The sequence below is a fragment of the Neoarius graeffei genome, chromosome 28 (assembly GCF_027579695.1).
Source record: "Neoarius graeffei isolate fNeoGra1 chromosome 28, fNeoGra1.pri, whole genome shotgun sequence".
In the NCBI taxonomy this organism is placed as follows: Eukaryota; Metazoa; Chordata; class Actinopteri; order Siluriformes; family Ariidae; genus Neoarius; species Neoarius graeffei.
This window is the reverse complement of record NC_083596.1, coordinates 51,301,900-51,328,980: the sequence shown is the minus strand read 5'-3', so window position 1 is coordinate 51,328,980 and position 27,081 is coordinate 51,301,900. Positions and strand designations below refer to the sequence as shown.

The 27,081-nt window shown below is 41.1% G+C and overlaps 2 protein-coding genes across 3 annotated transcripts in view; both read right to left on the bottom strand.

Moving 5' to 3' along the window:
* Positions 1-2,799: 2,799 nt before the first annotated feature.
* On the bottom strand, positions 2,800-3,689 carry LOC132875692 (uncharacterized). Its single transcript, XM_060912638.1, has 2 exons — positions 3,682-3,689; positions 2,800-3,519 (listed from the first exon to the last, which is right to left on the bottom strand). The coding sequence occupies exons 1-2, from the start codon at positions 3,687-3,689 to the stop codon at positions 2,967-2,969; spliced, it is 561 nt and encodes a 186-aa protein (XP_060768621.1). The 3' UTR covers positions 2,800-2,966.
* A 1,813-nt stretch (positions 3,690-5,502) lies between these two features.
* Positions 5,503-27,081, bottom strand: part of ophn1 (oligophrenin 1) — a 54,304-nt gene continuing 32,725 nt past the window's right edge. The window contains exons 18-24 of one of the 2 annotated variants that reach the window (XM_060912565.1): positions 25,238-25,397; positions 24,897-25,035; positions 21,339-21,689; positions 18,780-18,915; positions 11,080-11,130; positions 8,546-8,623; positions 5,503-5,977 (exon numbers count right to left, since the gene is read on the bottom strand). In XM_060912565.1, coding sequence (XP_060768548.1) covers positions 8,581-8,623; positions 11,080-11,130; positions 18,780-18,915; positions 21,339-21,689; positions 24,897-25,035; positions 25,238-25,397 — 880 coding nt within the window. In that variant the 3' untranslated portion in view covers positions 5,503-5,977; positions 8,546-8,580. Of the gene's footprint in view, positions 5,978-8,545; positions 8,624-11,079; positions 11,131-11,313; positions 11,497-18,779; positions 18,916-21,338; positions 21,690-24,896; positions 25,036-25,237; positions 25,398-27,081 lie in introns of those variants that run through there. The other variant, XR_009651866.1, reaches the window with a different exon arrangement.

Below are 27,081 nucleotides of genomic sequence, written 5' to 3'. Positions count from 1 at the left end.
ACCACTACATCACCGTGCCACCCCTATATGTTGATAATGGTAATATTTTTCAATCATCAGCTGTCAGGCATTGAATTTGGCATTTCAAAGTCATTCAAGGTCAAAGGTCATGGCGGCAACTGAAAGCCCATATGGGACTTCTTATATGTTGATAATGGTAAACATCTAGCTATCATGAACCATTTTAAAGTTATAGCCCTTTGAAAACCCATGACCTTTAGTTTGACCTTCCAAGGTCACTGAAGGTCAAAGATCATGGTGCCAAATGAAAGCCCATGTGGCACTTTCTGTAAGTTGATAATGGTAAACATCTGTTTACCATCAACCGCTTTCAAGTTACAGCCCTCTGAAAATCCGTGACCTTGAGTTTGACCTTTCAAGGTCACTCAAGGTCAACGATCATGGTGCCAAATGAAAGCCCCTATGTGAGTTCTTATTTGCTCATAATAGTAAATATCTGTCTATCGGTAACTGTTTGTGAGTTATAATGGAAAATATATTATTTTAACCGAAAGGTTGACCTTTCCAGTGACCTTCACCTTGACCCGATTACGCCCAAAATTTAATCAGGTAATCTACGGACCATTTCCCACCTACCCTGAAAATCTGAAGTCAATTGGTGCAACCGTCTAGACGCTAGATTGTTAACAGACACACACACACAAACTGTACTGATTAGAAGGGGTGTCCAAACTTTTGACTAATACTGTATACAGTAGGGTAAAAGTCTTAGCTCCCCTATTTTTTTTCATACAAACTTTGTTATAGATTTCTGTTTTATGATATCGACCTTCATTATCGAGTCAAAACATGACAAAAACATTTTAGAGTCCAAACATTTATTTTTCCAGCACAAAATTAAATGTTACAGAAAAAAAATGTTTGTTTGTATCTGAGCAGCAGATTCTATCCATCAAATGATGAAAAATGAAACCATAATGAAGGCTAGTGGGAAATTTTGGTGCAAAATGAAGACATGAGTGTGACGGTCAAAGTGTCCAGAAGAACTGTGGCTGGTTCTGTGAGATGCTCAGGAAAACCTACAGATCATTTCCACATAAAACTATTTTTATTTTATGTTTTTAAAGCAAAGCGTCGTCTCACACCAAATACTGACTTTGTTTCATTTATTATGGCTCACTGATTACTGTTTATAGTATTTTTAAATGCTGAAACATTTCATTTCATTATTTTTCAGCTGTTTTTGGTCGACAGCGTTTCTTTGCACGTGCCTCAGACTTTTGCACAGCAGGACTGTGTGTATTTTTTATAAAATCATGATGCTGGGAGTAAAACTGCTCTTCCACAGGCATAAAAAAAAAAGTTCCTCTTTAAAGAGGATTATTAAGAGGATCCTTTTATTAAAATTGATAAAAACCACACCAGACACGAGCAGACTGCTTCGAAATGTCACTTTAATGCTTCAGTACATTAAGAGGAAACACATACAGGCTTTCAGGTTTAGTGAGTGTTATAGAGAGATACACGAGAAAAATAAGCTTTCAAGAGAAAATAAAAAGCACTAAACTGCGTGTCGGAAAGAAAAAACAACCAAAAAAACACAAAGAATTCCAACCCAACTAAAGACTTATAGCTGATTCATTTCCTAAAATGCTTTGTTGTTGTTGTTTGTTGAATAAATAAAATATTCTTCACATTTATGCTTCACATTGACAAAAGGACACCACGAGTAAACATCTGCAGAAGCGTCATTACAGCACTGAAGCTGCAGGGGGCGTGTCAGAGTTTACGGCGCGGTGGTATGGGGATTATTCCTGACAGAGCGAAGGCAAACGTGCACCAGGACTGTGATGATCTCCTGAGATCACAGTAACCTGAGAGAGCTCCATGGACAGCGTGATGCAACAGTGGTGGAGATCACGACTTCACTTCATCACCACCTTCACGAGGTGTCGTGGACACGCTCCGACTTTCCGACTGTTCAAGATTTTCTGCGACTGGAAAAGCAGCACATGGGCAAACTTTTCAATCAGCGTGTCCTTCACTGAGAAGCACATCCCATAATAGTCATTACCGGATATCGCAACATGGCAGATAATCACCAGGATCAGGATCGTGAACTGCGACGGGTGTTTTGCTCCAGAACAGGACTGCTGAATTCTGGATGCTGATTGGTCAGAATCTGACGACTAAATTTCTAACACCTTCATTCGAATACATTATCGTTTCCATAGTAACAGCTAATTCACAGGGGCGTGTCCAGCATATGCAGACGTTTAATTAATGAATGTAACATTTCTGGAAGGAGTCTCCAGTGTCAGTGCTGAGGAACAGACGAAAACACTCAAGTTTTCTCAAACCTTCAGAGCTGCTAAATGTAAAGGAGTTTGTTAAAGGTAACTATAAATGGATTTAAAAAATTACATCATTCTTTAATAGATAAAAATTGTAATTGTTGGTGTGTGTGTGTGTGTAAGAGAAATAAAACACTTGATTTTGGAGAAAAAGAAACTTTGAGGTGGAAACATTACCTCGTGTTATCATCTCTTTTTTTATTCCAAGCTAAAACAAGGTGTTTTATTGAGTTGTGCTGATTATCGCACCACAAACCGACATCATTCCGCTCCTCAGTAAGAGTGCTGGAGCTCGACAAGGTTGTTAGATGTAAAGTTCGTAAACTAAAGACAGAAAAACATTTGATCAGTACGTCAGACTTTGAAATAAAGATTTTAAAACAAATGTTTCTGTGACAAAAGCGAGCGCACTGTGATGTAACTGGAATACGTTTTAAAACATAAACATTTAATTATTCATTTATTTAATCTTTTTTTTTGTAAATTTCTAACTTTCAGCTATTTGATCTGTTTAAATTTTCAGTTATTAGCTCAAAGCAAAAACACGGCGTCTTTGTGAGCAAACAGACTTTTGTACTTCACTGAACTCTCACTTGGATTTTATCCATTTTATATTTTTCCAGGTTTTTTCCATGTCCGGAAATCTCGGCTCTAAATTCCCAGGGTCTCCAGGATAAGGAGGGGGATGAGGAGGAGGAGGAGGATGGGGAGGAGGGGGATGAGGAGGAGGATGGGGAGGGGGATGATGATGAGGGGGATGGGGAAGAGGGGGATGATGATGAGGGGGATGGGGAGGAGGGGGATGATGATGAGGGGGATGGGGAGGAGGGGGATGAGGAGGAGGAGGAGGATGGGGAGGAGGGGGATGATGATGATGATGAGGAGGAGGATGGGGAGGAGGGGATGAGGAGGATGGGGAGGAGGGGGATGAGGAGGAGGAGGAGGATGGGGAGGAGGGGGATGATGATGAGGAGGAGGAGGAGGATGGGGAGGAGGGGATGAGGAGGATGGGGAGGAGGGGGATGATGATGAGGAGGAAGAGGAGGATGGGGAGGAGGGGGAGGAGGAGGAGGATGGGGAGGAGGGGGATGATGATGAGGAGGAAGAGGAGGATGGGGAGGAGGGGGAGGAGGAGGATGGGGAGGAGGAGGATGACGATGATGAGGAGGAGGAGGAGGATGAGAAGGATGGGGAGGAGGAGTTTCTGGAGCTTTACTTTTACACTCAGTCTGAAATTAGTGCTGATGAGCCAAATACGAGTGTTTTACAGGAACGCACAGAGAGAATTAAAAAGAACACTAGGAACATTTGTAGTTTGTAAATATTTCCAGTCTTATACACTCCCCAGCCACTTTATTAGGAACACCCCGACATCCCCCTGCTGTTCTCTGCAGTTCTGTAATCAGCCGATCCCTCCACAGCAGCACGATGCATCAAATCCCACAGATACAAATCCAGAGCTTCAGTTAACGTTCACAATGTTCAAACATCAGAACGGGAAACATTGTGATCTCACAGTGAAGTGTGACTTTCTTTCTTTCTTTCACTGTGGCAGTATGGGTGTTGGTTTGAGCCAGATGAGTGTGAGGTTTGAGTATTTCAGAAGCTGCTGATCTCCTGCTGGGGTTTTCACACACAACAGTCTGTAGAGTTTACACAGAATGGGGCGGAAAACAAAAAACACTGAGTGAGTGAGCGACAGTTCTGTGGGTGGAAACAAACGCCTGGTTGATCAGAGAGGGTCAGAGGGAAATGGACAGATTGGTTCGAGCTTTTCTTTTTTGCCAGGAAGGCTATAGTAACTCATATAATCACTCTTTACAACCGTGGTGAGCAGAAAAGCATCTCAGCATGCAACAGAAAACAGAAGAACACATTGGGTTCCGCTCCTGCAGCCAAGAACAGGGATCTTAGAACCAACAACAGGTTCCTATTAAAGTGGCCTATTAAAGTTTCTCTTGTGTTTGTTGAAATCTGGGTGTGACTGTAATTTATAGCCGTGTTTTGGCAGTGAGAATGAACTGACCCCGTGTCAGTGGGTACAGAGGGATGGTGGGGGGGTTTAGTGCTATAAATGTAACGTAGAGCCGAACGACACGACATCACGTCAGAATTCGAAGGAAACAGCAAAATGTCCAGAAGCGTTTTAACGGCTTCAGCTTTATCTTCAAGTTGTAAATATCAGTTTAAATATTTGTAGGCGCTGTGTTCCAAACCATCCAACTCATGAACTGATTTAAGAACACAATTATTTAATTATCATTTGGACTCACACTTATTTAATGTTATTTGATTAAATATATATATGTTATTTACCAGCTGGGAGGTCCGTATGGTGAAATACCGTGACCAAAGTCTTGAAAGTACTGAACGAGGCCCTCTGGGCCGAGGTCAGTATTCAAGGCCGAGGTCACGGTATTTCACCATACGGACCGACCTTAAGCTGGTAAATAATATATTTATTTTTTTCTTTACCAAATTCTAACAGAAAACGAGAGCGCCCGAAAGGGAAAACCGAGCCGAGCCGCCATTTTGAATCCTCATTCACAGCTGTAATGCAAATGGCTTCCTCCTCGGTATACAAGTGCACTTCCATGGCAGGAAAAAAACTACATTTTGCCGCCTATGTCGTCCCCTATTTATACAAATAGGAGTCATTCAGGATTCAGCCATGTTTTTGCTCAGCGTTAGCAAGTTACAGGTTTTTAGCTTTCTCCTGAAACATTTTCTTTTATTTCTTCTTCCTCAGGGGAGTAAAACTCGCTTTCGCTGCGAACACTGTCGTTATCGCTATCCATGCTGTAAAATTAATGCTGTTCTCCTGAGAAATGCTGGCAAAAATGTATACGATTTTTGATAATCTTATAAATAAATCTTATAAAAAAAAAAGACAAATGTTGACAAAAAATGCTACTATGTTTGTTGTTGTCGTGAACGAGCGAGTCGCCAGGGGTCCGTAACTGGGGTCCGTACACTCACCAGCCAATCAGAGCGCAGGATTTGATGGAAACCGGACCGCGAAAAAAATAAATATTAATTCTCTTTTTTGCTCTGAAAAAGAGTTTAACATTTTGGCAGTGATGTGTCTGTGATTCTTGTGGAACTTTATAAAAAAGTTTGGGTTAGTTTATTTGACAATAAAGTTGACTTGACTTTTACAGGAACATCACTTGAGGAAAAAAAACGATTTTTTTTTACACTGTAAACTTTTTTAATGAGATTTTGTTTTAATAATTAATTAAACAGAGTCATAAATACATTAAAAGATGGTGTTTGTACTGTATGTCTGTAGTGGAGAGGCTGTGTTTCAAATCCTGGTGTTCACTTCCTAGTTCAGGAGTGTTAGTGTGGAGCAGTAGTGCACTGGACGGTGAGGTTTTTATTTTTTGTAGGAAATGGAGTCAGGTTTTAAAGGCGTGGCGTAGAACAGCCAGTAAACATCAACAAGTTAGTAAAAAAGAAAACGTTCCAATGAAATGGCCCCTTAGCAAGGAACAGGGGAGGGGGGGAGGGGGAGGGGGTACAAGGGGTTGTAACAGTGTCGGCACGGCCATGCTAACTCACGCTAACACGCTATGCATTATCCATCACAGAAATAAGAAGAACAACAACAAGTGGTGGTGACGATAAAGACGTAGCTTCTGAATTTCCCATTTCAAGCTCTGAGGAGAAAAAAACGAAAGAATATTCATTAAATTCTGCCATAAAATGTAATATAATTAAAATATACAAACATTTATTTCTTATTGAGAATATAATCATATATATATTTATTTACAACGTTATGTTTTCAGTTCGTACAGTCAGTTACTGTTTGGAGATATTTATGAGTTGTTTCACTGAATAAAATATTGTTATTGTGTAGTGAATATTAAAGGCCGGCGCGTTATCACAAAGGAGAAAACAAATAATCACGAGTCAAGAAGAAGAAAATGGAGCGTCGCCGACACGCGCGCTTCTGTCCATTCGGTTATTAGACGAGAACGCGGTTCACTGGAATCAGTTTGATATCAAATGATTTATAATTTGCGTATTTTTACAATTATTATTTTTAATTCACTGCATATTTTTACAAGTGTAAACGTGATAAAGTGCTCAGGGTGGCGTTTTATTGTTCATGATATTAACAACGCTAATAACACACACACAGCGTTCAGGGCCTTTCAGATCTGTACAGCAAAAATAACAGAAAAAAAACTGGAGGACATTTAAATTTATATCTGACCAACACCTGCGATAAAAATAATGAAAGGAAACACACACACACACACACACACACACACACACACACACACACACAGGGAGAAGTGGTCTGTGGGTTTGGGGAATTGACTCTGATCTGCTCGGTCAGCGTGGTGTTTGTGGAATATAAACCACATCCTGCTGTTTCTCCCTCCAGTGAGCAGATTATTACACTGTCACTTCACACATGACTCATCCCTCTCTCTCTCTCTCTCTCTCTCTCCCCCCCTCACTCTCTCTCTCTCACTCTCCCTCACCCTCTCTCTCCCTCACTCTCTCCCTCTCCCTCACTCCCCCCCTCTCTTTCTCCCTCTCGCTCTCTCTCACTCTCCCTCTCTCTCTCTCCCCCTCACTCTCTCTCACTCTCCCTCACCCTCTCTCTCTCCCTCCCTCCCCCCCTCTCTCTCTCCCTCTCTCTTTCTCCCTCTCGCTCTCTCACTCTCCCTCACCCTCTCTCTCCCTCACTCTCTCCCTCTCTCTCGCTCTCTCACTCTCCCTCATTCACCCTCCCTCTCTCTCCCCCTCACTCCCTCTCTCTCACTCTCTCACTCTCCCTCACCCTCTCTCTCCCTCACTCCCCCCCCTCTCTCCCTCACTCCCCCCCCTCTCTCTCCCTCACTCCCCCCCCTCTCTCTCCCTCACTCCCCCCCTCTCTCCCTCACTCCCCCCCCTCTCTCCCTCACTCCCTCTCTCTCACTCTCCCTCACACTCTCTCTCCCCCTTACTCTCCCTTTCTCTTTCTCTCTCTCTCGCTCTCCATCTCTCCTCCCCCTCTCTCCGTCTCTCGTTCTCCCATTCTCCCTCTCTCTCGCTCTCCCCATCTCTCCCTCTCCTGCTCTCTCTCTCACGACCCGTCTCTCTCGCTCTCCCTCTCTCCATCCGTCTCTTGCTCTCTCCATCTCTCTCTTGCTCTCCCTGTCTCTCCCTCTCCAGCTCTCTCTTGCTCTCTCTCTCCCTCTCCCCATCTTTTGCTCTCTCTCCCCCTCTCCCTCTGTCTCTCACTCTCTCTCCCTCCCTGTCTCTCCATCTCTCTCGCGTGACCTGTCTCTCTCACTCTCCCCATCTCTCCCTCGTTCTCCCTCTCCCTATCCGTCTCTTGCTCTCTCCATCTCTCTGTCTCTCTCTTGGTCTCCCCGTCTCTCTCTCTCCCTCTCTTGCTCTCTCTCCCTCTGTCTCTCTTGCTCTCCCTGTCTCTCTCTCTGTCTCTCGCTCCCTGTCTCATCCCTCCCCCCTCTCTCTCTCACGCTGAGGTAAAGTGACATGTTTGTTTATATTACCGTTGAACACATCACCTCTCGGAAACGTCCTGCACTGCTGTAGCTCATTTTAATGATTTGTGAAAGTAACGGCTCCCTCTTTACCGAGAAACTCGGCTTGAAAATCATTAAAATGAGCTCTTTCTAGAAAAACAACATGGGGCCCAGGATCTGTGGCGCAGTAAATTTTCTGATATTTATGGAGTCGGAACCTTTCAGCTTTAACCTCAGCGATTAGTTCGATTCTCAACTTCAACTTTAAACACAGTTTATTTTATTGAGATGAAAATCTGCAAATCAAGTTGAGTGACTTTCTAATGGGATTCACAAGTAGATGGATTTGGGAGCGTGTGTGTGTGTGTGTGTGTGTGTGTAGGGAATATATTCCTCTGTAATACCATGACAGAGTTTTTTGTTGTTTACTCCTTCACTAGTTTTTCCGATGTTTCCGTGCACATCATTCGGAATTCTGTTCGATCGTCTCTTCCTGATATTTTTATGACCTCTCTGAGACGCCCTGATGTTCACAATGATGTTTTTAATCATGTTTTTGAATGAGTTTATACTATACATATATCATTTACATGCTGCATATCTGAAAATTTACACAAAATTTTATATCAGTCTGAGATCAAAACCTACAGAACCTGTGAATCCTCCAACAGGAACTTTCAAGGGTTCAACTTACAAATAAATTTAAAGAAAAAAATCAATCAATCAATCAATCAATACCTTTAAAAGGCTTAAAAATTGAATAAAGTCGTGTCTCATCTCGGCAGATCGCTGCTCGCTGATGAAGTGGATGAAGAGCTGAAGGAAATTACAAAAAAAACAAAAGAAAAACATGTAGAATAGATGTAAGATACAAGATCATTTTAACATTTTCAAAAAATACAACAGGAAAATAAAAAATAGAAATTGTAAATAAAGCTCTTGCATTGCCTTTTGAATAAGACAGAATAGAAATCATCTTGAAACTGCTGCTCATTTTATAAATGTTTGGTTTTTTTATTTTCCCAAAACACTACAATAATCCACTGAAAATATGAAACTCCTGAAGGCTTCATCTTTAAATTTTATCTAAAGTGCAAAATATTTAAACATGTATTAAAGTGTGTTAAATTTATGGTGCAGTCTGGTGTAAAGAGACTTTATAAATGACTTCATATGGTCTATAAACTCCATGTGATTTTATAGAAACGTTCTCAAGAACACTAACGCTCCAGCGAGGTCACACTGATCAGGCTTTTAATCATAATGGAGATGTTCATCTGGTCCTCATAAAGAATAAAGTGCTTTCTTTTTTTTTTTCCATTATATGTGTGTGTGTGTGTGTGTGTGTGTGTGTGTGTGTGTGTGTGTGTGTGTGTGAGAGAGAGAGAGAGAGAGAGAGATCACTGAAAAGCCAGGATTGCAAACTGCATCATGAAACCATTTGTAGATAAAAGCATGTTCTAAATAAATAAATGTAATAGATGTAAATTAGAGAAAATGTTACGCTAATGTTCAAAATGTGGAAAAACTTTTTATCCATTACACATTTCATTTTTATCTAAAATACACTTTTTTGATGCTGTACATGTCTGAATCTACAGTGTAAACATTTATACATGTTTATATTGTTTATAACGTCCGACTCTAACTATACAAATGTTGTACTGCTGAGTTTAATACAGAATATTTACAAAGACAATCCATCATTATATATTTTTAAGATTTGTACGGGGTCCAAGCACAAAAATGAATATTTTTAACTGTTTTTAATTGTGTATAAATAAATTGTACTTAACACAGATTAATACTCTAAATGTATGAAGATAAAGTTGGAGTTGAATATTTCTGCTGTATGTTTTAATCGACGTGTGATTATTTTAATCCCAGAACGAAAGGCTTCTTTTACGGCAGTTCGGTCGAGCAGTTTCCGGTTATCGTTTGACGTTTTATGGTCAAAACAACGCAAATGTTTTGTCTGATATTGTAGGCATCGACCTTCACATGCCCTCCACTACGAGATAAATCTCATATTAATGTAAACAGCAGGCGGTTCCTGGTCTAAACGGATCAAACATCACGCAAAATAGTTTATGAATATAAAAACCTGTCCTGAGAGCACAGACTCAACTTAAAAATGATTTTTGAGCAAGTGAATATTCTGTATCTTGAATATGGGCAAATTTATTGACTATTAATTTTATTATGAGATTATTACAACTTTTTACACGTTTTAAATTGTGACATCATGAGACGCTTTGACACGAGCTTTAAATTGTTTAATTCTCCTGGTAGATCAGTTCAAGGGATAATTTTTTTTTTTAAATCAATCAGTGAACACATCTGTCCAAAGAGCAAAAATTATTTCAGACTGAAATTTGTCCAAAAAAAAAAATGATGATTATGAATAAAAAATGTCTACAAATAGTTTCAACATCACAGATTGGGTTTACTGTAATTTTATTTTTTTAAAAAGACATACATTTGACAATAATGATATTTTCACTTTCTAAGAGAAATAAATAATGCAAATAAAATCGACCTTTTATTGGTTTCTTTTTTATAATTTTTCTTATGCGATTAAGATTATTAAAATATATATTTAAATATTATTTTAAAATTAAAAATATTGTATTTTCATTCTGCTTTATTTTGTTTCAAACAATAAAACGAGGCACATTTGTGGATCTGCAACCTGAAACTCTGATCTCCATCTCTGTTGGCTTTCAGTGCCGCTCTCCTCTCAGGAGGAAAATCAAATCAAACTCAAATCAAATCAAATAAAGACAGGAGAGCGGTTTTACAGGGTCAGGTCAGGTAATGGTGGTTTAAAGGGTGGACGGTAAAAGGGTTCATGGCTTCGCAATCTTACGTGTTTCATACACAGGATTTATGAGGTCCTGGACATGAAACTATCCATTAACACAAAAATGATGTGCAGAAGAGAGCAGAAACTAAAATAAAACGAATAAATAACATTTAATGCATGTGAGTGAGCGTGATTTACTAACAGATCACTGAGGGAACGAGATCAGCACGATGAGCAACTACGGCATACAATGAAGTTAAACATTTGCAAATAATAATAATCATCACTAAAACCGTCATAATATTGTAACTTACTTGCAACGATGTTAAACACGATAGTTTTACTGTATTCAAAAATTTTTAACTTTTTTCATTTGATTTGAGTCGTGTTACATGACATCCTGCCTGCATTAAAACATTCTGACAGTGCAGTGCACACACACGCACACACACACACACACACGTACCTCCCAGTCTTTCTGGAAGCATTTTCAAAAAACTTGGTTTTGGAAGCAACACTGTGGAAAAAAAGAGAGAGAGAATAAAATATCATCATAGTAAAGATATATGAAAGATTCTCACACACACACACACACACACACACACATCTCTGTTCATTCATAAATCTTCAGACTGCACTCGTAATTTACTTGGAGTTAAGACTTGAATTCATTTCGAGTTAAAAGATTTTTCCTCCCTACTTTTATTCCTCAAAGCCTTTTCTGGGTTTTTTTTTTGCGCAGCCGAGCGTCATGTTACTATTGTGGCGCCCCCTAGCACTCGCGCTCAGATGGACGTATAGATGGACGGAGCTCCACAGGTTAAGGGAGGTGTCGAGGTGGAGAGCCACTTCGGTCTGAAGATGGATGAGCCGGAACTGGAATCTGTTGGCAGACACAGAAAGAAGCACAGAATCGTTACTTCCAGGGCTTCTTGTTCCTTGGTAGCATATCGCCACTCTGTGAGGGTCAGTTTTCTACTCAAGTAGACACTCAGATGCTCTTCTCTATCAAACTCCTGGGAGAGGACGGTGCCCAGGCTGGTTTCAGAGGCATCAGTGTGCACCAGGAAAGGCTGTGAGAAGTCCAGGTTTTGCAGCACAGGCTTGCTGGTGAGGGTCACTTTCAGCGTTGAGAAGGCTTGCTCCACTGCCAATCTCCACCAGACCTTGTCTGGTTCTCCTATCCTGGTTAGATCTGAAGGGGGCAAGCTACAGAAGAGAAGTTAGGCACAAATTGCCTGTAATATCCCGCCAACCCAAAAAGGCATGTACCTGGTGTTTTGTGGTGGGTCAAGGATAGTTATTTCACAGCCTCCGTCTTCTTATCCTGAGACTTCAGAAGGCCCTGACCGATGTGGTAGCCCAGCTATTGTGCCTTGGTGAGTCCCAGGTGACACTTCCAGGGGTTGGTGGTTAGGCCACCTTGCTGGAGTGCGAGCAGTACCTGTTTGAACTGACGCACGTGTTCCTACCAGGTGTAGGAGTGGATGAAACATCATCAAGGTAGACGGCCACATAGGGACAATGAGGCTACAGGAGAATGTTCATCAAGCGCTGGAAGGTTGCAGGAGCCTCATGCAGGCTGAAGGGGAGAACCCAGTACTGCCAGTGGCCTGTGGTGGATGCTGTGGTGGGAGTGAGGGCCACCTGCCAAAAGCTCTTCATCAGATCTAGTGTAGAGATGAAGCGGGCTCTCCCCAGGCACTCAATGAGGTCATCCACTTGAGGCATGGAGTAGCTGTTGAACTCTGAGACTTGGTTAAGTTTTCTGAAGTCATTGCAAAGCCTGAGTCAAGCTTAGGGACAGCAACTATGGGGCTGGACCAGGGGCTGGTAGACTCCTGTATGATGCCAGACATGCAGGCTACTTCAGCCTCAATAGCCTGATGGTGGGCTTCTGGTGCCCGGTAGGGCCTTTATCGAATTACCACTCCCCGTGGTGTCTTGATTTCATCCTGTAGCATGTGTGTCCACCCAGGCTCGACTGAGAAAACATCTCCAAACTGATCTTCCAGCTCCCTGAGCCCCTGTGTTTGGACCAGCATGAGTTCCTTCCCTGTGGTGGAAATGCTATCTGGATGGGCTGAGACAATAGAGACGGCAGAGAACGCTGGCACAGGTTCAATCAACTTTTTTAGCACATTGATGTAATAAGACTTATCAGAGGAGCGCTAACCTGGCTGCTGCAGGCAGGGGTTTAATGGGCCTCCTCTTTCCATAATTGTATAGGGGCCTTGGCAGTGGACCAGGAAGTTGGAGGCACTGCTAGGAATGAGGAGGAGCACTTGGTTGCCCAGTCAGAACTCCTGGGGTTGTGCTAGGCAATTGCAGGCCCATTTTTGCTCTCTTTGGGCCACCTGCACATGTTTCTTCATGAGGGGGCGCCACCCACTCTATTCAGACTTGTAGGTCTTGGATGTATTCAGTGACGGAATGGAATGGCAGGGGCTGATTCTCTCAAGACTTTAGCCATTTCTAGCAGGCCCCTGGGTCTTCATCCGAACAAGAGCTCAGATGATGTGAACCTTGTGGATGCTTGGGGAGTCTCCCGAATGGCGAAGAGCACGTCGGGTAGGAGTAGCTCCCAGTTGCGTGGCCCTTTTAATTAACCAGTTATTTTAGTGGCCTCTTAAGTGTCTGGTTAAATCTCTCAATGAATGAGTCCATTGGTCTATGCGTGACACACTGATGTTTTGCCTGCAGCAGCCTGCAGAAGTTGAGCATGAGTTTGGATATGAAAGGGGTTCCTTAGTCGGTGAGCAGTTTCCTGGGGATGCCAACTCAGCTGAATAGGGCCATGAGCTCCCAGGCGATGTTTTTCGAGGTGGCAAGGGGGTGGCCTCAGGGTATCTGGTAGTGTAATCTATGATGACCAGGATATATTTGTGGCCATGGGCAGACTTTGGGAGTGGCCCTACAAGGTCCACACCCACCTGCTCAAATGGGGACCCCAATAATGGGCAGGGGGATGAGTGGTGCTGAAGGTGGCTCTTCGGGCGTCATACTCTGGCATTTCAGGCAACTCTGACAGAAGTTCTGCACCTCGGCCACCACTTTTTGGAAGAGTGGCAAGAAGAAAGCCATTGTTGAAAGACAGGCATAAGAAGCCATGTAGGGGACACAGCAAACATGTAGAAGAAGGTGCTTTGGTCAGATGAGACCAAAGTTTAACTTTTTGGCCTAAATGCAAAGTGCTATGTGTGGCGGAAAACTAACACTGCTCATCACCCTGCACACACCATCCCCACTGTGAAACATGGTGGTGGCAGCATCATGCTATGGGGATGCTTTTCTTCAGCAGGGACAGGGAAGCTGGTCAGAGTTGATGGGAAGATGGATGGAGCTAAATACAGGACAATCCTGGAAGAAAACCTGTTGGAGGCTGCAAAAGACTTGAGACTGGGAAGGAGATTCACCTTCCAGCAAGACAATGACCCTAAACATACAGCCAGAGCTACAATGGAACAGTTTAGATCAAAGAATATTCATGTGTTAGAATGGCCCAGTCAAAGTCCAGACCTAAATCCCATTGAGCATCTGTGGCAAGACTTGAAAATTGCTGTTCACAGACGCTCTCCATCCAATCTGGCTGAGCTTGAGCTATTTTGCAAAGAAAAATGGGTAAAAATGTCAGTGTCTAGATGTGCAAAGCTGGTAGAGACATACCACAAAAGACTTGCAGCTGTAATTGCAGCAAAAGGTGGCTCTACAAAGTATTGACGTAGGGGGGATGAATACTAATGCACATCACATTTTTCAGATTTTTATTTGTTTAAAATTTTGAAGACCATTTATCATTTTCATTTCACTTCACAATTATGTGCTACTCTGTGTTGGTCTATCACATAAAATCTCAATAAAAAACTTTTAAGTTTGTGGTTGTAAGGTGGAAAAATGTGAAAAAGTTCAAGGGGTATGAATACTTTTGCAAGGCACTGTAAGCAGAACATAAAGTAATTTTCTTCATTGCAGGTCTATTTGTCATATAATCCAACACAGAGACACACAGAATGTGGTTGAAATCTTACTGAGATCTGGTACAGTGTTGTGAGCAGTGCCGTATTAAGCCAATGCGGTGCCCCTGGGCACTATACCTCAAGTGCCCCCACCACCACCACCACCACCCTGCGCGCACGCGTTCAGTAACCTCCTGCACACACTCACAAACCTTGCCCTTTGCTGTCAAAAATAGTAGCATATACATAAACAATAGTACACATAAACAAGGTCATTCTTCCTCATTGAAAATGTATTAAGTACAGTAGGCTACATCAGCCCATCAAATTCACTGAAAACAACCAACGATATGCATGTAGGCATATTGAAATGTCTTATTCAAAAATGAGCAGCATATACTTGTATGTCTCAATAAAAACCTTCAAAGCATCCATACTCTATTCTATCCATATTAAAATGGATATTTCTTACCGTCGTTCCGTGCGGATGCTGCATATTTAGCCGCCCGGTTGTGGTAGGTGGCGGGACCATTAGCAATAGCCAGTTCTTTTTCAAGTCCGTTAGATCTCCCCATAGCGCAGGATCAGTTGAAATAGAGAAGTGTTCTACTGGCGTCGGCTGCGCTGGGTTGACATCCATAACACCCTCGTCTTCCTTCTCGTCACCATGGTGTGAACTGATCTCTACCTGGCTTAAAGTGGCTTTGCACATATCCTCCTCCCCGGGGTCTCCCTCGCTCCCATCTTCCTCAAGGGGATCCTCATCGTCGCCGACCCCTCGGCTAACACTGGCTGTGGTTGTAGCATCTCCCCGGCTAGTGCTAGCAGGGCCATCTCCCTCACTAGCATCGCTGATTTCACTACCTTCGGCTTCAGCGCTGGTAGTGACAGCAGTTGTCGATGTTTTTATAAAAAAACGATCTAACACTGGAACATTTTTAATTGCAGCTACACGCCTGGAGTCTTTCTCTTTTTTTAATTTTCTCTTCACACAACCACTCAATTGATGTCTGTCCATTTTTCATTTCTACTGCGGTTTTTAAAAAATTGATACATTTCACCGTAGGTGGACTGGCTCAACTGACAGGTTGAGGAAAGGGGGGTTAATGGTCACACAGGTCACTCTTGCTCAGAATTATGATTATTGTTGTTGTTCTTATGAAATTAGTGTTCATAATGAATTATATATGACTATTTAACAATGTCAAGTGTATAACCATTTTAAGTGTACAAACATTCACGAAAAATATTTTTAAAGTTTCTGTCATGTGGTGCCCCCCCACTCGCTGTGAGTGGTTAGTGCCCCTGGGCACTGTGCCGCAGGCCCATATAGTTAATCCGGCCTTGGTTGTGAGTAATTCTCTTTTAAAAATAAATAAAAAAATGAGTGTGCTAGGGGCACCAACTAGCACGTGCTTTTATACTGGACTTTGTTTTGCTTGGTTTTGTCAGGTTTTCCACATACTTACATGTTCCTGATTCATTCTACCAACACCCTGGGCCACAGCTGGGTCCATGTGTGTAGTGCAGCACGATTCAGAAATGTGCTCAAGGAATTTTTTTTTTTGTGACGGTTTTCTGTTTCAGCAGTGGAGTATCAGTGGGGAAGTGCTACTTATCAGAAGGTTGTGAGTTTGATACCAATGCCAACAAACTGCACCTGTTGGGCCCTTTAGAAAGACCCTTTTAAAAAAAAAGCTTCTTTGCACAAAAAAGTAAATATAAATATGCAAAGTAATAAAGATTAGGTTTTATTACTTTTCTCTGGTTGTTGAACCTGCTTGTCTGCTGAACCACGATGTCCCTAAAGTTGGTTTTGGCAAAAGTCTGACAACAGTCACTACTCATTCTGATCCCATGTGCTGAATCCAAACCAAGTTGTAGGCCAATTAAATTCTGCTTAGACCTGATATCAACATGGCACGGAGACAAAAACCATTTATTCTGAATGGCATGACATACTTTACAACACAAGTCATGCCATTCAGAATGTAGGGGGGGCTGCCATGCCGTAGACATAGTACCCATAGCAACCATCTTCCCCCTTTCACTGTACAGCATTGAACACACCAATCCCTGTACTCGATGCCATGTTCTATTTCTGCCATTCTTCTGACTCCCTGTAATAGACAGGACACAGTTTATTCCAAAGATACCATTTATTGAAATAGCTGACATGAATTAGCAAACTAATACTGATCAGATATAGCAACAATAGCAGCCAAGGAATAATTCAATATATTGGATCCAGAGATGAGACCGGATACCAAATACAGTGACGTCACAACTGTGCTTTAAACCCACGGCGGAATCGAAATTCTTTCTCTCTGGTGGTGGGTTTCCATGCATGAAAGAGAGGCGTGGTTGCATCTGTGCTACAGGAGAACAAAGGACAAAGAACGAGCTATTGATACTGGACCTTTAACCAAAGTTCAATGTATTTGATCTTCACATAGTTGTAATAATAACTGAACCGGTTAGTTACTGCAGCCCACGCAGTATTTTAAAGAGAAAAGGCGACCGGATCCCTTTTCCCTTTCGCAACGTCGATGAACTACAAACAAGACTCCTTCCAGATCATCGGAGGACCGACGGGACACCGAAGATCTTCAGCCGATGAGCTGTAAAAGTAAATGGAACAGAACTGTTTTCTCCCTGGACCTGCGCTCCGAGTTGTCTTCAGATAACAGACGGCGCACTTCCCGTCGCCAAACAAGAGCAATCTCAAATAAGGCTGGCATCTGGGCAATTGTTCGTCTTAGTTGTGGCTAGTTAATGTGAAGAGTGTTGTTTATTTGAATTCATTCATGGTTTAAATGTACGCATTTCGATTCATATGAAAGTCGGTCTTAGACCGCGTGCTGTTTGATTTACTTTGTTTACTATCTGTACTTAGTTAGATCATGCATGCGTTCTCTCTCTCTCTCTCTCTCACTCTCTCTCACTCTCTTTTCAACTCCCTCCGTTGCACCACACCCCTCAACACTGGGATTTCAGGAGTAGTTAAGGGTTGAGTAGAAGTTCGGGGTTTAAGGCCTAGCTGGACTAGTTTAAGCTACAGATTCCTTTGTTACTCTCCTGCACGCGCCGCCTCGTTCCCACATCCCCCCCCCCTTGTCATGTGCCTGCGCATGCTCTCTCTCTCACTAGCTCCTCCTCATCCTGTTAGTGCGCACACACACACACACACACACACACACACACACACACACACACACACACACACACACACACTCTCATACAGACATGTGATTTCCCTCTCACATTTTAACATCCACTCGCCCCTACACTGTAAACTTGCATATAGCTTATTACTTCTGATCACCATTAGTGCCTTAATTATCATCATCATATACATTACTGATTATTACCTGTATACATTGTATCACCATTTATATTGAATTATTCCTTGGCTGCTATTGTTGCTATATCTGATCAGTATTAGTTTGCTAATTCATGTCAGCTATTTCAATAAATGGTATCTTTGGAATAAACTGTGTCCTGTTTATTGCTACAACATCCACTGAGTGCCAGCCTCTGCCAAACAAGTATTCTAATTGCCTTCGCCCATTTGGTTGTTATATGAATGTTATAGATCTAGAGTAAACGTATTACATTAGCGCTACAATACTCACTAAACTATAGCAACATCACCACTAAATTATTCCATTGATTTTAAACTATTAGACACTTGAATTAATGATTAATGAATTTATGAGACTGATCCCTTTTCACATGAGACTGATTTGATAAGACTATTGCACCTACAAGAATAAATGTTTTTTGTCTCCGTGCCATGTTGGTATCAGGTCTAAAAAGAATTTAATTTGACAACAACCAGGTTTGGATTCAGCACACGGTATCAGAAGGAGTCAGGTTTTGACAGAGCTCTCGCCTGTGATTTCAATCCAATTCACTCAATTGTGATTTATTGCATAATTAACAAAGGCTTTCTGGAAGCTTTGGGAAAAACTATAATTCTCATCCGAGCTTTTCTGCACAACTGTGAATCAAATCCAAAACGCATTTCCCAAAAAGCTTTTCAGAGTAACATGAACCATGAGAGTGATACTCAAGTTACCATCTAATACAAACACAGAGCACAAATATCCCATGTTCACTCATGTTCAGATGCTGTAAAGCATCTCGTGTGTCAAACCAAAGCTCTGCATTCTCAGTATGAAGTGTCTGTGTCTGTGTGTGTACTCACTATGATGCTGGAGTGTCATCGTTTTGCGTTTTCTGAGTGGTTGGACATCGTGAAGGTGGGTCGGGAGGCCGTGTCGGGGGCCGACAGATGGAACTTTTCTCTAACGTAGGCCGACTCTTTGTCCCATCGTTTTCGACTATCAAACACACAAACGCATGCATTTCAGTCCTCTTGAATCACGCGAGGTTTGTATTTCCATATTTCTATCTATTAACAAGTTATCTGAGCTCTAGAAATCTCTTTAAACCATAACCACCAATTACGCTAACAATGTACAAACCAGGACCAAGTCTCCTTGTAAGGTGACCCATCGAAGGTTTGGCTCATATAACCCACATAACACTTGGTAGGACCTTTCGCGGTTTGGACCAGATCATGTTTCTGAAAGAGCTTTTGAACCAGATCCTGAAAAATGACTTGTTTTAAAGCCTGATTTTGAATACTTCACAGAGAAATCTGGACAAGGATCTGAAAGAGCTCATGGTGTCCCACTCATTAAACTATGAGTCTGTGTTAGGAGCATTGGGATGTGGACCAGGTTGTGGCCCTCAGGCTTAGAGAAGGGATCCTGGTGGACAGTAAGTTTGAGCAGGATGCTGAAGAGGGATGCCAGATGGAGGAGAGGACAGCAGGAGAGACAGAAGACTCAAAAGTGTCAGAAGGAAGGAGGTATGGATGAAAGTTAGTGGCACAGTGGGAGGGTCCAATTTTGTTCTCTAAAGAAGAACCAGACTGTGCTAATGATGCGCTCTTCAGAATCTGAAGGACCAGGTTTCCTAAAAAGATGATTTGCCGTCACCTGAGGTCTATTTCAGACCCTTGTTTGGGTGTTTAGAAGTTTGGATCAGGTTCTGTTTCTGAAAGAGCTTTTGGACCAGCTCCTTAAAAAAAAAAAAAAAAAGGCTTGTTTTAAAACCTGATTCTGGAAACCGATTATGGATGTCGTCTCCATAGTTTGAGGAGCTAATTTTGTCCTTGGAGGTGGAATCAGACATCCAGTACGTGGGTGATGTACCGTTAAGAATTTAAAAGGACCTAGTCTCTTAACAAGATTTGACTATTAATCCTTTAAAACCTCTCAATAACCAGGTCCAAATTTCATCAAAGGAGTCCTTTAATGTGCCTCATGATTCCTTCCTCCTCTCCGATCATTCTCACCTTCCATGACTGGTGTCCTATAAAATGTCCAAATTAAGTTTTAAAACAAGGCATTTTTTTAGGATCTGGTTCAAAAGCCCTTTCAGAAACAGGAACTGGTCCAAACCTCTAAACGTCCCAGCAACAGAAAACCTTCCATAACAGAGTCCAAACCCTAGAGTTCTTAAACAGTATTCAAACCAGCAGCTTTTGGAGAAACCAGTTCAGATGTTTTTATTCCCCAAACCAGGATTTAAAGCCAACAATCCTGGAACCTGATCCAAACCCGTAGTCCAAAGGACCCGATTCCCACTAGAACATGAACCTTCAACAATCAAGGCAATACTGGTCAAATTCAAATGGACGACCTTCCATGACTGGTGCACATCATCAAATGTCTGAACAATGATTAGAATCCCTTCTCCTTTTTCAGATCTAATCCAATAAGAAAAGTTACAAAATGTCTACAAACCATAAATCGCTATGAACATGCTCCAAATCCTGTCATGCCAAACCAGAAATCTTTCTTCAACACAGATACCATGTGAGACAATTCGAAAAGCAGACTGAAAAAGTGATTTTCCAAAGCCTGGTACATTCAACAGAAGCAGCGTTTAATTCTCAGCCCTGTTCCTGGGGACCCTGCTAGACATGTTTTCCATCTTTCCCTGCTCTATTTACCTGACTGAACACATCCGTGGCACTTTTGATTAGCTCAGCACACCTGATTTAACCAAGAGCACATTCATCACACTAACTACACTCAGCTTTGCTTGGAGCAAGGACAGACAGAAGAGATGCAGGGCAGGGGTTCCAGGAGGAGGACTGACAAACACTGGTTTAAATCATTCATTACCCAGTAAATCTTTTAATGGCTTGACTAATGCAAAGCGGAAACCCTTCAGGACTTTGTGCATGTCGAGAATTGTTGATGAGGCTCCAAAACACAATTTCTTTATGATTTCGTCTAAAACCTCACAAAAACAAAGATTTTACTGGTCAGTTCTTCAGGATTTAAATGGTAGGGTTTTTTAGGAACAGGATCAAATCTCTTAATACTCCGTTTTATCAGTTGGGTTCATATTATTGAAAAATGTCTCCTGATAAGTGAACTCATGGTCCTGGAATCTGGTACAAAGAGCTGAAAACCTGAAACCCTACAAGATTGATTCACATCTGACAGGTGTCAGACCAAAATCCTTTTCCAGAACCAGGTCCAAATCTGTGAAGACTGTAAGAATGATTTAATCCAGCCGTGACTCAAACCAGAAATCTCTCAGGAACCTGGTCCAAATCTCTTAATGCACCAACCAGAATTTAGAGCAGCAGCTTTTTATTCAAGACACAAGACCAATAAATGCTCAGCGACTACTGATCCATAGTGAATCGGGAAACATCATGTGGTGTGGGTTGCCTGGATACCATCTCTGGTTGCTGTGACGACCCGCTGCTGAGGTTTTCTGGTCGGGAACGACTGAGTCCGACCCACTGTCACTCTGGAGTCCCCGTTGTCCAACTGCTGACCTCTGTCCTGTATCCGAGAAGCGAGCTTGACGACATCAGAGTCGGAGAACTGATCCTGGTAGACGGTGGGTTTGGGTAGAATGGCTTGGCGCTGAGGAGGAACCCGAGATGGAGGGACAGAAGTCGGGATGGAAGGTGGCGCCACAGTGGGAGGGGCTAATTTAATCCTCTGAGGTGGAACCGGACTGGCGTTCGTGACATCCCCTCCAGAATCGGAACCGTTGTGTGCTGCACCGTTCTGCTCTTGACCTACAAGAGAGGTTTAGAATCTATGAAAAATGGGAGACATTTTATTCTAATTTTTTCTTAAGAAATGATGAAGATGCTGCCTTTCTTTCTTTTTTTATGTGGATTGTATCACGTAATCATGTGTCAGGATTTGATTTGGGATGTAAACATCTACTGAATGAACTGATCACATGATTTCTACATTTCAAACTCTGGTGAGTGGTTTTACGGTGGTTTTGCACGTTAGTATTAGTGTCAAATTCTGGGTTTGGTTTTCTGTAATCAGATTCCAGGATGGTTTAAAGCAAATTCGCTGAAGCCAACAACAGGAAAGGAAAAAACAAACTTTTGGCTGAAACAAGACCGTTGGGAGAAAAATCCACTTCAGAAAGGCCCGCTTATGATTAAAAATAAAACCTCTGCTCTCTGGATGACGATGATCCTGAACATCAGTACCTTCATAATAACGTTCAGACCTTCTCCTTCGATTCAACACTTGATACAATTTCTAAAATTAGCCACTTGTTCAGATTTCCATCAGTCACTTGTCAATAAGTGAAACAGAACGATGAGATCAGTGATGAAGCCTGTGTGTGTTGGGACCGTAAAATCCTGAGCCTCCTTTTCTGATAACAGCAGTGTTTTATTCCTCTTACAGAAATAAACTCCTGTGGTATTTTACATTACAGAAATTACACTCATTAATATTCATGTGGAGTTAAATAGTAAAAATTTTTAAAAGTTCTAACACTGAAACAGTTGTCACCTTCTTTCCAAGCACCTTAATTGTGTTCCTTTAGGTTCTTCGTGCCTTGCAGGGTCATTGACCTTTAACCTTTACATACATTCAGAGGTACGAACAGGTCAAAAGCAGGAAGTGAACAATCTGCCACCACTATTAATGTTTCCGGTGTACGATCCTCACGCTGCACCTGCTGATCTGTCAGAGTGTCTCGCTGTTCACTGTGGAGCCTTACAGCCAAGGTGTGTGTGTGTGTGTGTGTGTGTGTGTGTGTGTGTGTGTGTGTGTGTGTGTGTGTGTGCGTGTGAGAGAGAGAGCTGTTGCTTCTCTACACACCATGAAATTTCATATACAAACATTATAATTACACACACACACACACACACACACTAAACTGATTGAGCCTTCTACTCAATTTTTAGATGATGAAATTAAAGTTTGATTAAATTCAAGAACAAATTCAATGAAATGTCCAAAAAAAACCCTTTTTTAATAAGAATTATATAAATCTACAAACTTTTCTAAACATGTATTTTTTTCTTTTTATATCAGATAGAAGTTTTAATTTATTTCAGTTAAATAAATACATTTTAAATATATTTTGAGGGCGGCACGGTGGTGTAGTGGTTAGCGCTGTCGCCTCACAGCAAGAAGGTCCGGGTTCGAGCCCCGTGGCCGGCGAGGGCCTTTCTGTGTGGAGTTTGCATGTTCTCCCCGTGTCCGCGTGGGTTTCCTCCGGGTGCTCCGGTTTCCCCCACAGTCCAAAGACATGCAGGTTAGGTTAACTGGTGACTCTAAATTGAGCGTAGGTGTGAATGTGAGTGTGAATGGTTGTCTGTGTCTATGTGTCAGCCCTGTGATGACCTGGCGACTTGTCCAGGGTGAACCCCGCCTTTCACCCGTAGTCAGCTGGGATAGGATCCAGCTCGCCTGCGACCCTGTAGAACAGGATAAAGCGGCTACAGATAATGAGATGAGATGAGATATATTTTGATTTGGATATATTATTTTTTTTAAATCAAAAGCAACTTATTGTATATTTTGGAGTGTGAATTAAATGTGTGTCATATTAGATCACTAATTTTAAAAGTTTTATTTTAAATACAACTTTAAAGTGAAAATATGGTGATGATGATGATGATGAAGGGTGAGTGGTTTAATCTTTTCAAACACGCAGGAAGTCAGTAAAGTGTGTATACGATTACAAATTCAGAAATGTAAGATAATTTTGTAGCAGAAATTCTTATAAAAATGCAATTAATTAAATGTGTCATACATTTGGAATCAACTCTGAAGTTTAATCTGGAATGATAAAATACTTTAAACTTTAATATACACTGTATAAAGTGTTGTATAATAAATATATCTGAAAAATACAAAATATAGAATATATAATAAATCTGCATAAAATTTTTAATTTATTCCAAGTTATTTTTTTTAATAAGTTGCTCACTTGTGTGTGTGTGTGTGTGTGTGTGTGTGTGTGTGTGTGTGTGAGGAAGAGAGAGATGTCAGTATCACGTTGGTTAGAACACACACACACACACACACACACACACACACACACAGCTGTTGTTGTCCTTGGCATCACACTACAGTTGGCTTTAAATGCTAAGAAACACACACACACACACACACACACACACACACACACACACACACACACAAAATCTATCCTTTACACACACACTGAAATCATGGGACTTTGCTCTATTAAAGGAAACATTGGAAAAAGTAGACAGAACTTTTTTTTAAAGGAAATTAACTTTAAATGAACACAGATTCATTAAAATAAAGGATATTTTTAAGCTTTAGGGAAATAATTCCACTTAAACATTTATTTTTACATTAATTTGAATAAATCTGGATAAAAATATTTGAGAAGTCTTAGATTTTGCTGATACATTTGGAAAACTGAAAAAAGAAAAATTTTAAATCTATATTTAAATAAACTGTAAAATCTTTAAATAATCAACATGCCCAAAAAAAACTTTAAACAATAATAAAAAGTCATATAAATTTCTGATATATTAATTAACTGATTAATCGTCTGGAATTAAGACTGTTTTTTTACCTTTTAATAAAGAAAAAAAACAACAACAAAGATGATGATGATGATGATGATGATGATGATGAAGAGACAATGTTATTTACATCAGGAAACACACTGATACATGCAGGAGTTTGAGTTTCTCTTTAAATGACGATAAAACTAGTTTTATGTTGAAAAATTGAGAGAAAAAATATATATATTTTTCAGGTTAAATTTGTGAATAAACTAAAATTAAATAATCATAACGTTTCATCTGAAATTATAAAATGAGTTGATGTAGAATTTTAAATCCACCTGAATGAAATTAAGAGTTTAAATGTGATTTAAATTGATAATAAAAAGTTTACTGTGTATTTATACTGATTTGTTCTGTCACTTGTTTAGTAAAAATGATCTGAGGTACGTCAGTGATAATGGAGGAAACGCTATTTACTCTCGAAGACTGACGGATGAAGGGCGGGGTAAAGCCTCGGAAGCCTTTTGGAGATAGTAATTGGCTGTCGTTTTCTCGGCGCCACCCTCGGAGGCGGGACAGGAGGGGCGGAGCTTTCCTCTGGAGGGCCACGAAAGATCTGATAACATCACAAAGACGGCGTGTCAGAGTCAAAAACGATCCACTGTGCAGTTTAGAAATTTACAAAAACAGAATTATTTTACTCCTCTTTGTGGAGTCTGGATCATTTTTGCAAAAATAAATAAATAAATAAATAATCAATCAATTAATCAAATCAAATCACATGTTTCTTGACAACTTTCAGAGCGAGGTGTTCTGACCTTACAGTAATCCTCGATCAGGATCTCAATGACGATGTTCTGGAATTTTATATCCAACATGGCTGCCACCGTTTCCTGTTCGGCTCTGAGAAGGGTGGGGCCGAATATCACGCCCATGTTGGATGGCGTCATCAGGTTCTCGCTGCTTTGGCTACACACGCTGGAAAAGAAAAGAAAAGCTAACCATTGTACAGACATCGGACGATCCGTCAAACGGGATGAATCGAGGACGTGTTTGTGAAGTCACTCGACACACATCAGTGCTGTTTAAAAGGATTTCTGATTTATGTGTCACACGAACAGCTCCGCTCTCAGATCAGTCGAACTGTACTCGCTGTTGTGATGAACCGAATCATTTCAGAAGCTGACTGCAATTTTATTTCATTTCATTTTCAAACGTGTTGATCCACATTAACAAGTTAAACTTCTTGCCCTTGTTGCGTTTAATGTAAAACGTCGCTGAAACATCGTTTCTCTCTACAGGAGACCGAAGCGACCGTCGCGACTTACTGAAGATTAGATTCAGGATTTGATTAGACATGTGAGAGGTAATGATACAGAAATATAAAGCACGCGCATGAGAAAGGTAATGATTCAGATCATGAAATTGAGCTTGAATGCATAAACAGTGTGTGTTTCTTGTATTCACACACACACACACACACACACACACACACACACACACACACACAGCTGAAACAGATCTAATGACTGCAATTTGTCTCGACAAGCTGAGTGTGTTAATCCACACCTTGTGAAAGGAGCGAGAGGGAAGTGTTTTTCTGAACAGTTGGCTACAGGTTTTATTTATTTTGTTTTATTTATTATTTATTTCATGGTGTTTATTTTGCTTTTTACAATGTAGATATTTTGCAGAAATAAAAGGAAACAACAGAGAAGTAAATCATACATTTTAACGATGATAAAAGATCTGCAGATCATCAAGCAGTGCGTGTAAAAGAACCGGAGGATGAAATCCTGAGAATATTAGCGGCTTCTCCACACAGAAAGAGAAGTGAACTGAAAGGCTTCCGAAAGATGATCGAAATTGTGGCGCTGAGGTTTGAAGGTGGATCCAATTTTTTCCCAGGTGCAAAAAATAAATCACATCTTTTGAGCAGCGAGGAGAGAGGAGATGAGAGATGACTGTTTCCAGCAGCGCAAAACACGCCGGCGAGCCTGCGGCGGACAAAAGGCCGGGCATCAGAGCGGGAGGAGGAGGGGGGAGGGGGATACTGGAGAGAAACGAACCAAAGAGGCTCGCCGAGGGACGGCAGCCACAACAGCAAAAATCAGACTTCTGGGGGAAAATGTGCACAAAGAAAAAATTGGCCATCTTTCAGCAACAATCCACAAGCCTCCTTTTTATATTTATATATTTATTGTATTATTTTATATTTTATTTGCTTTTTTAATTTAACAGATACAACATTTTTTATCAAAATATAATTATCAAATTTTAGTTATTTATTTTATGGTTATTTTGTGAATTTCTTTAGAATAACTTATTTCAAATACATTTTTTACTTTCTCTTTTTTATTCTCATGCTGTTATTTGTTTTTTTCTTTTTTTTGAGCTGCATTTCAGAGTTTGTTTGTTAGTTGGCTTACAGACTTATTTATTTACCTCTAGTTACAGTGATATTTTGCCTCCAATTTCTAAAATGTCCACATCACCAATAATTCATCAATAAAAGTTCTAAAAAAGTATTCGCACTCAGCAGCTGACAGTCATCTGCAAGCCATCATGGTGGCAATAAGAGAGCAACAACTCCCGAACGGAGCCACGACCCCCGAATGGAACCACAGAGCCACGACTCCCGAACGGAACCACGGAGCCACGA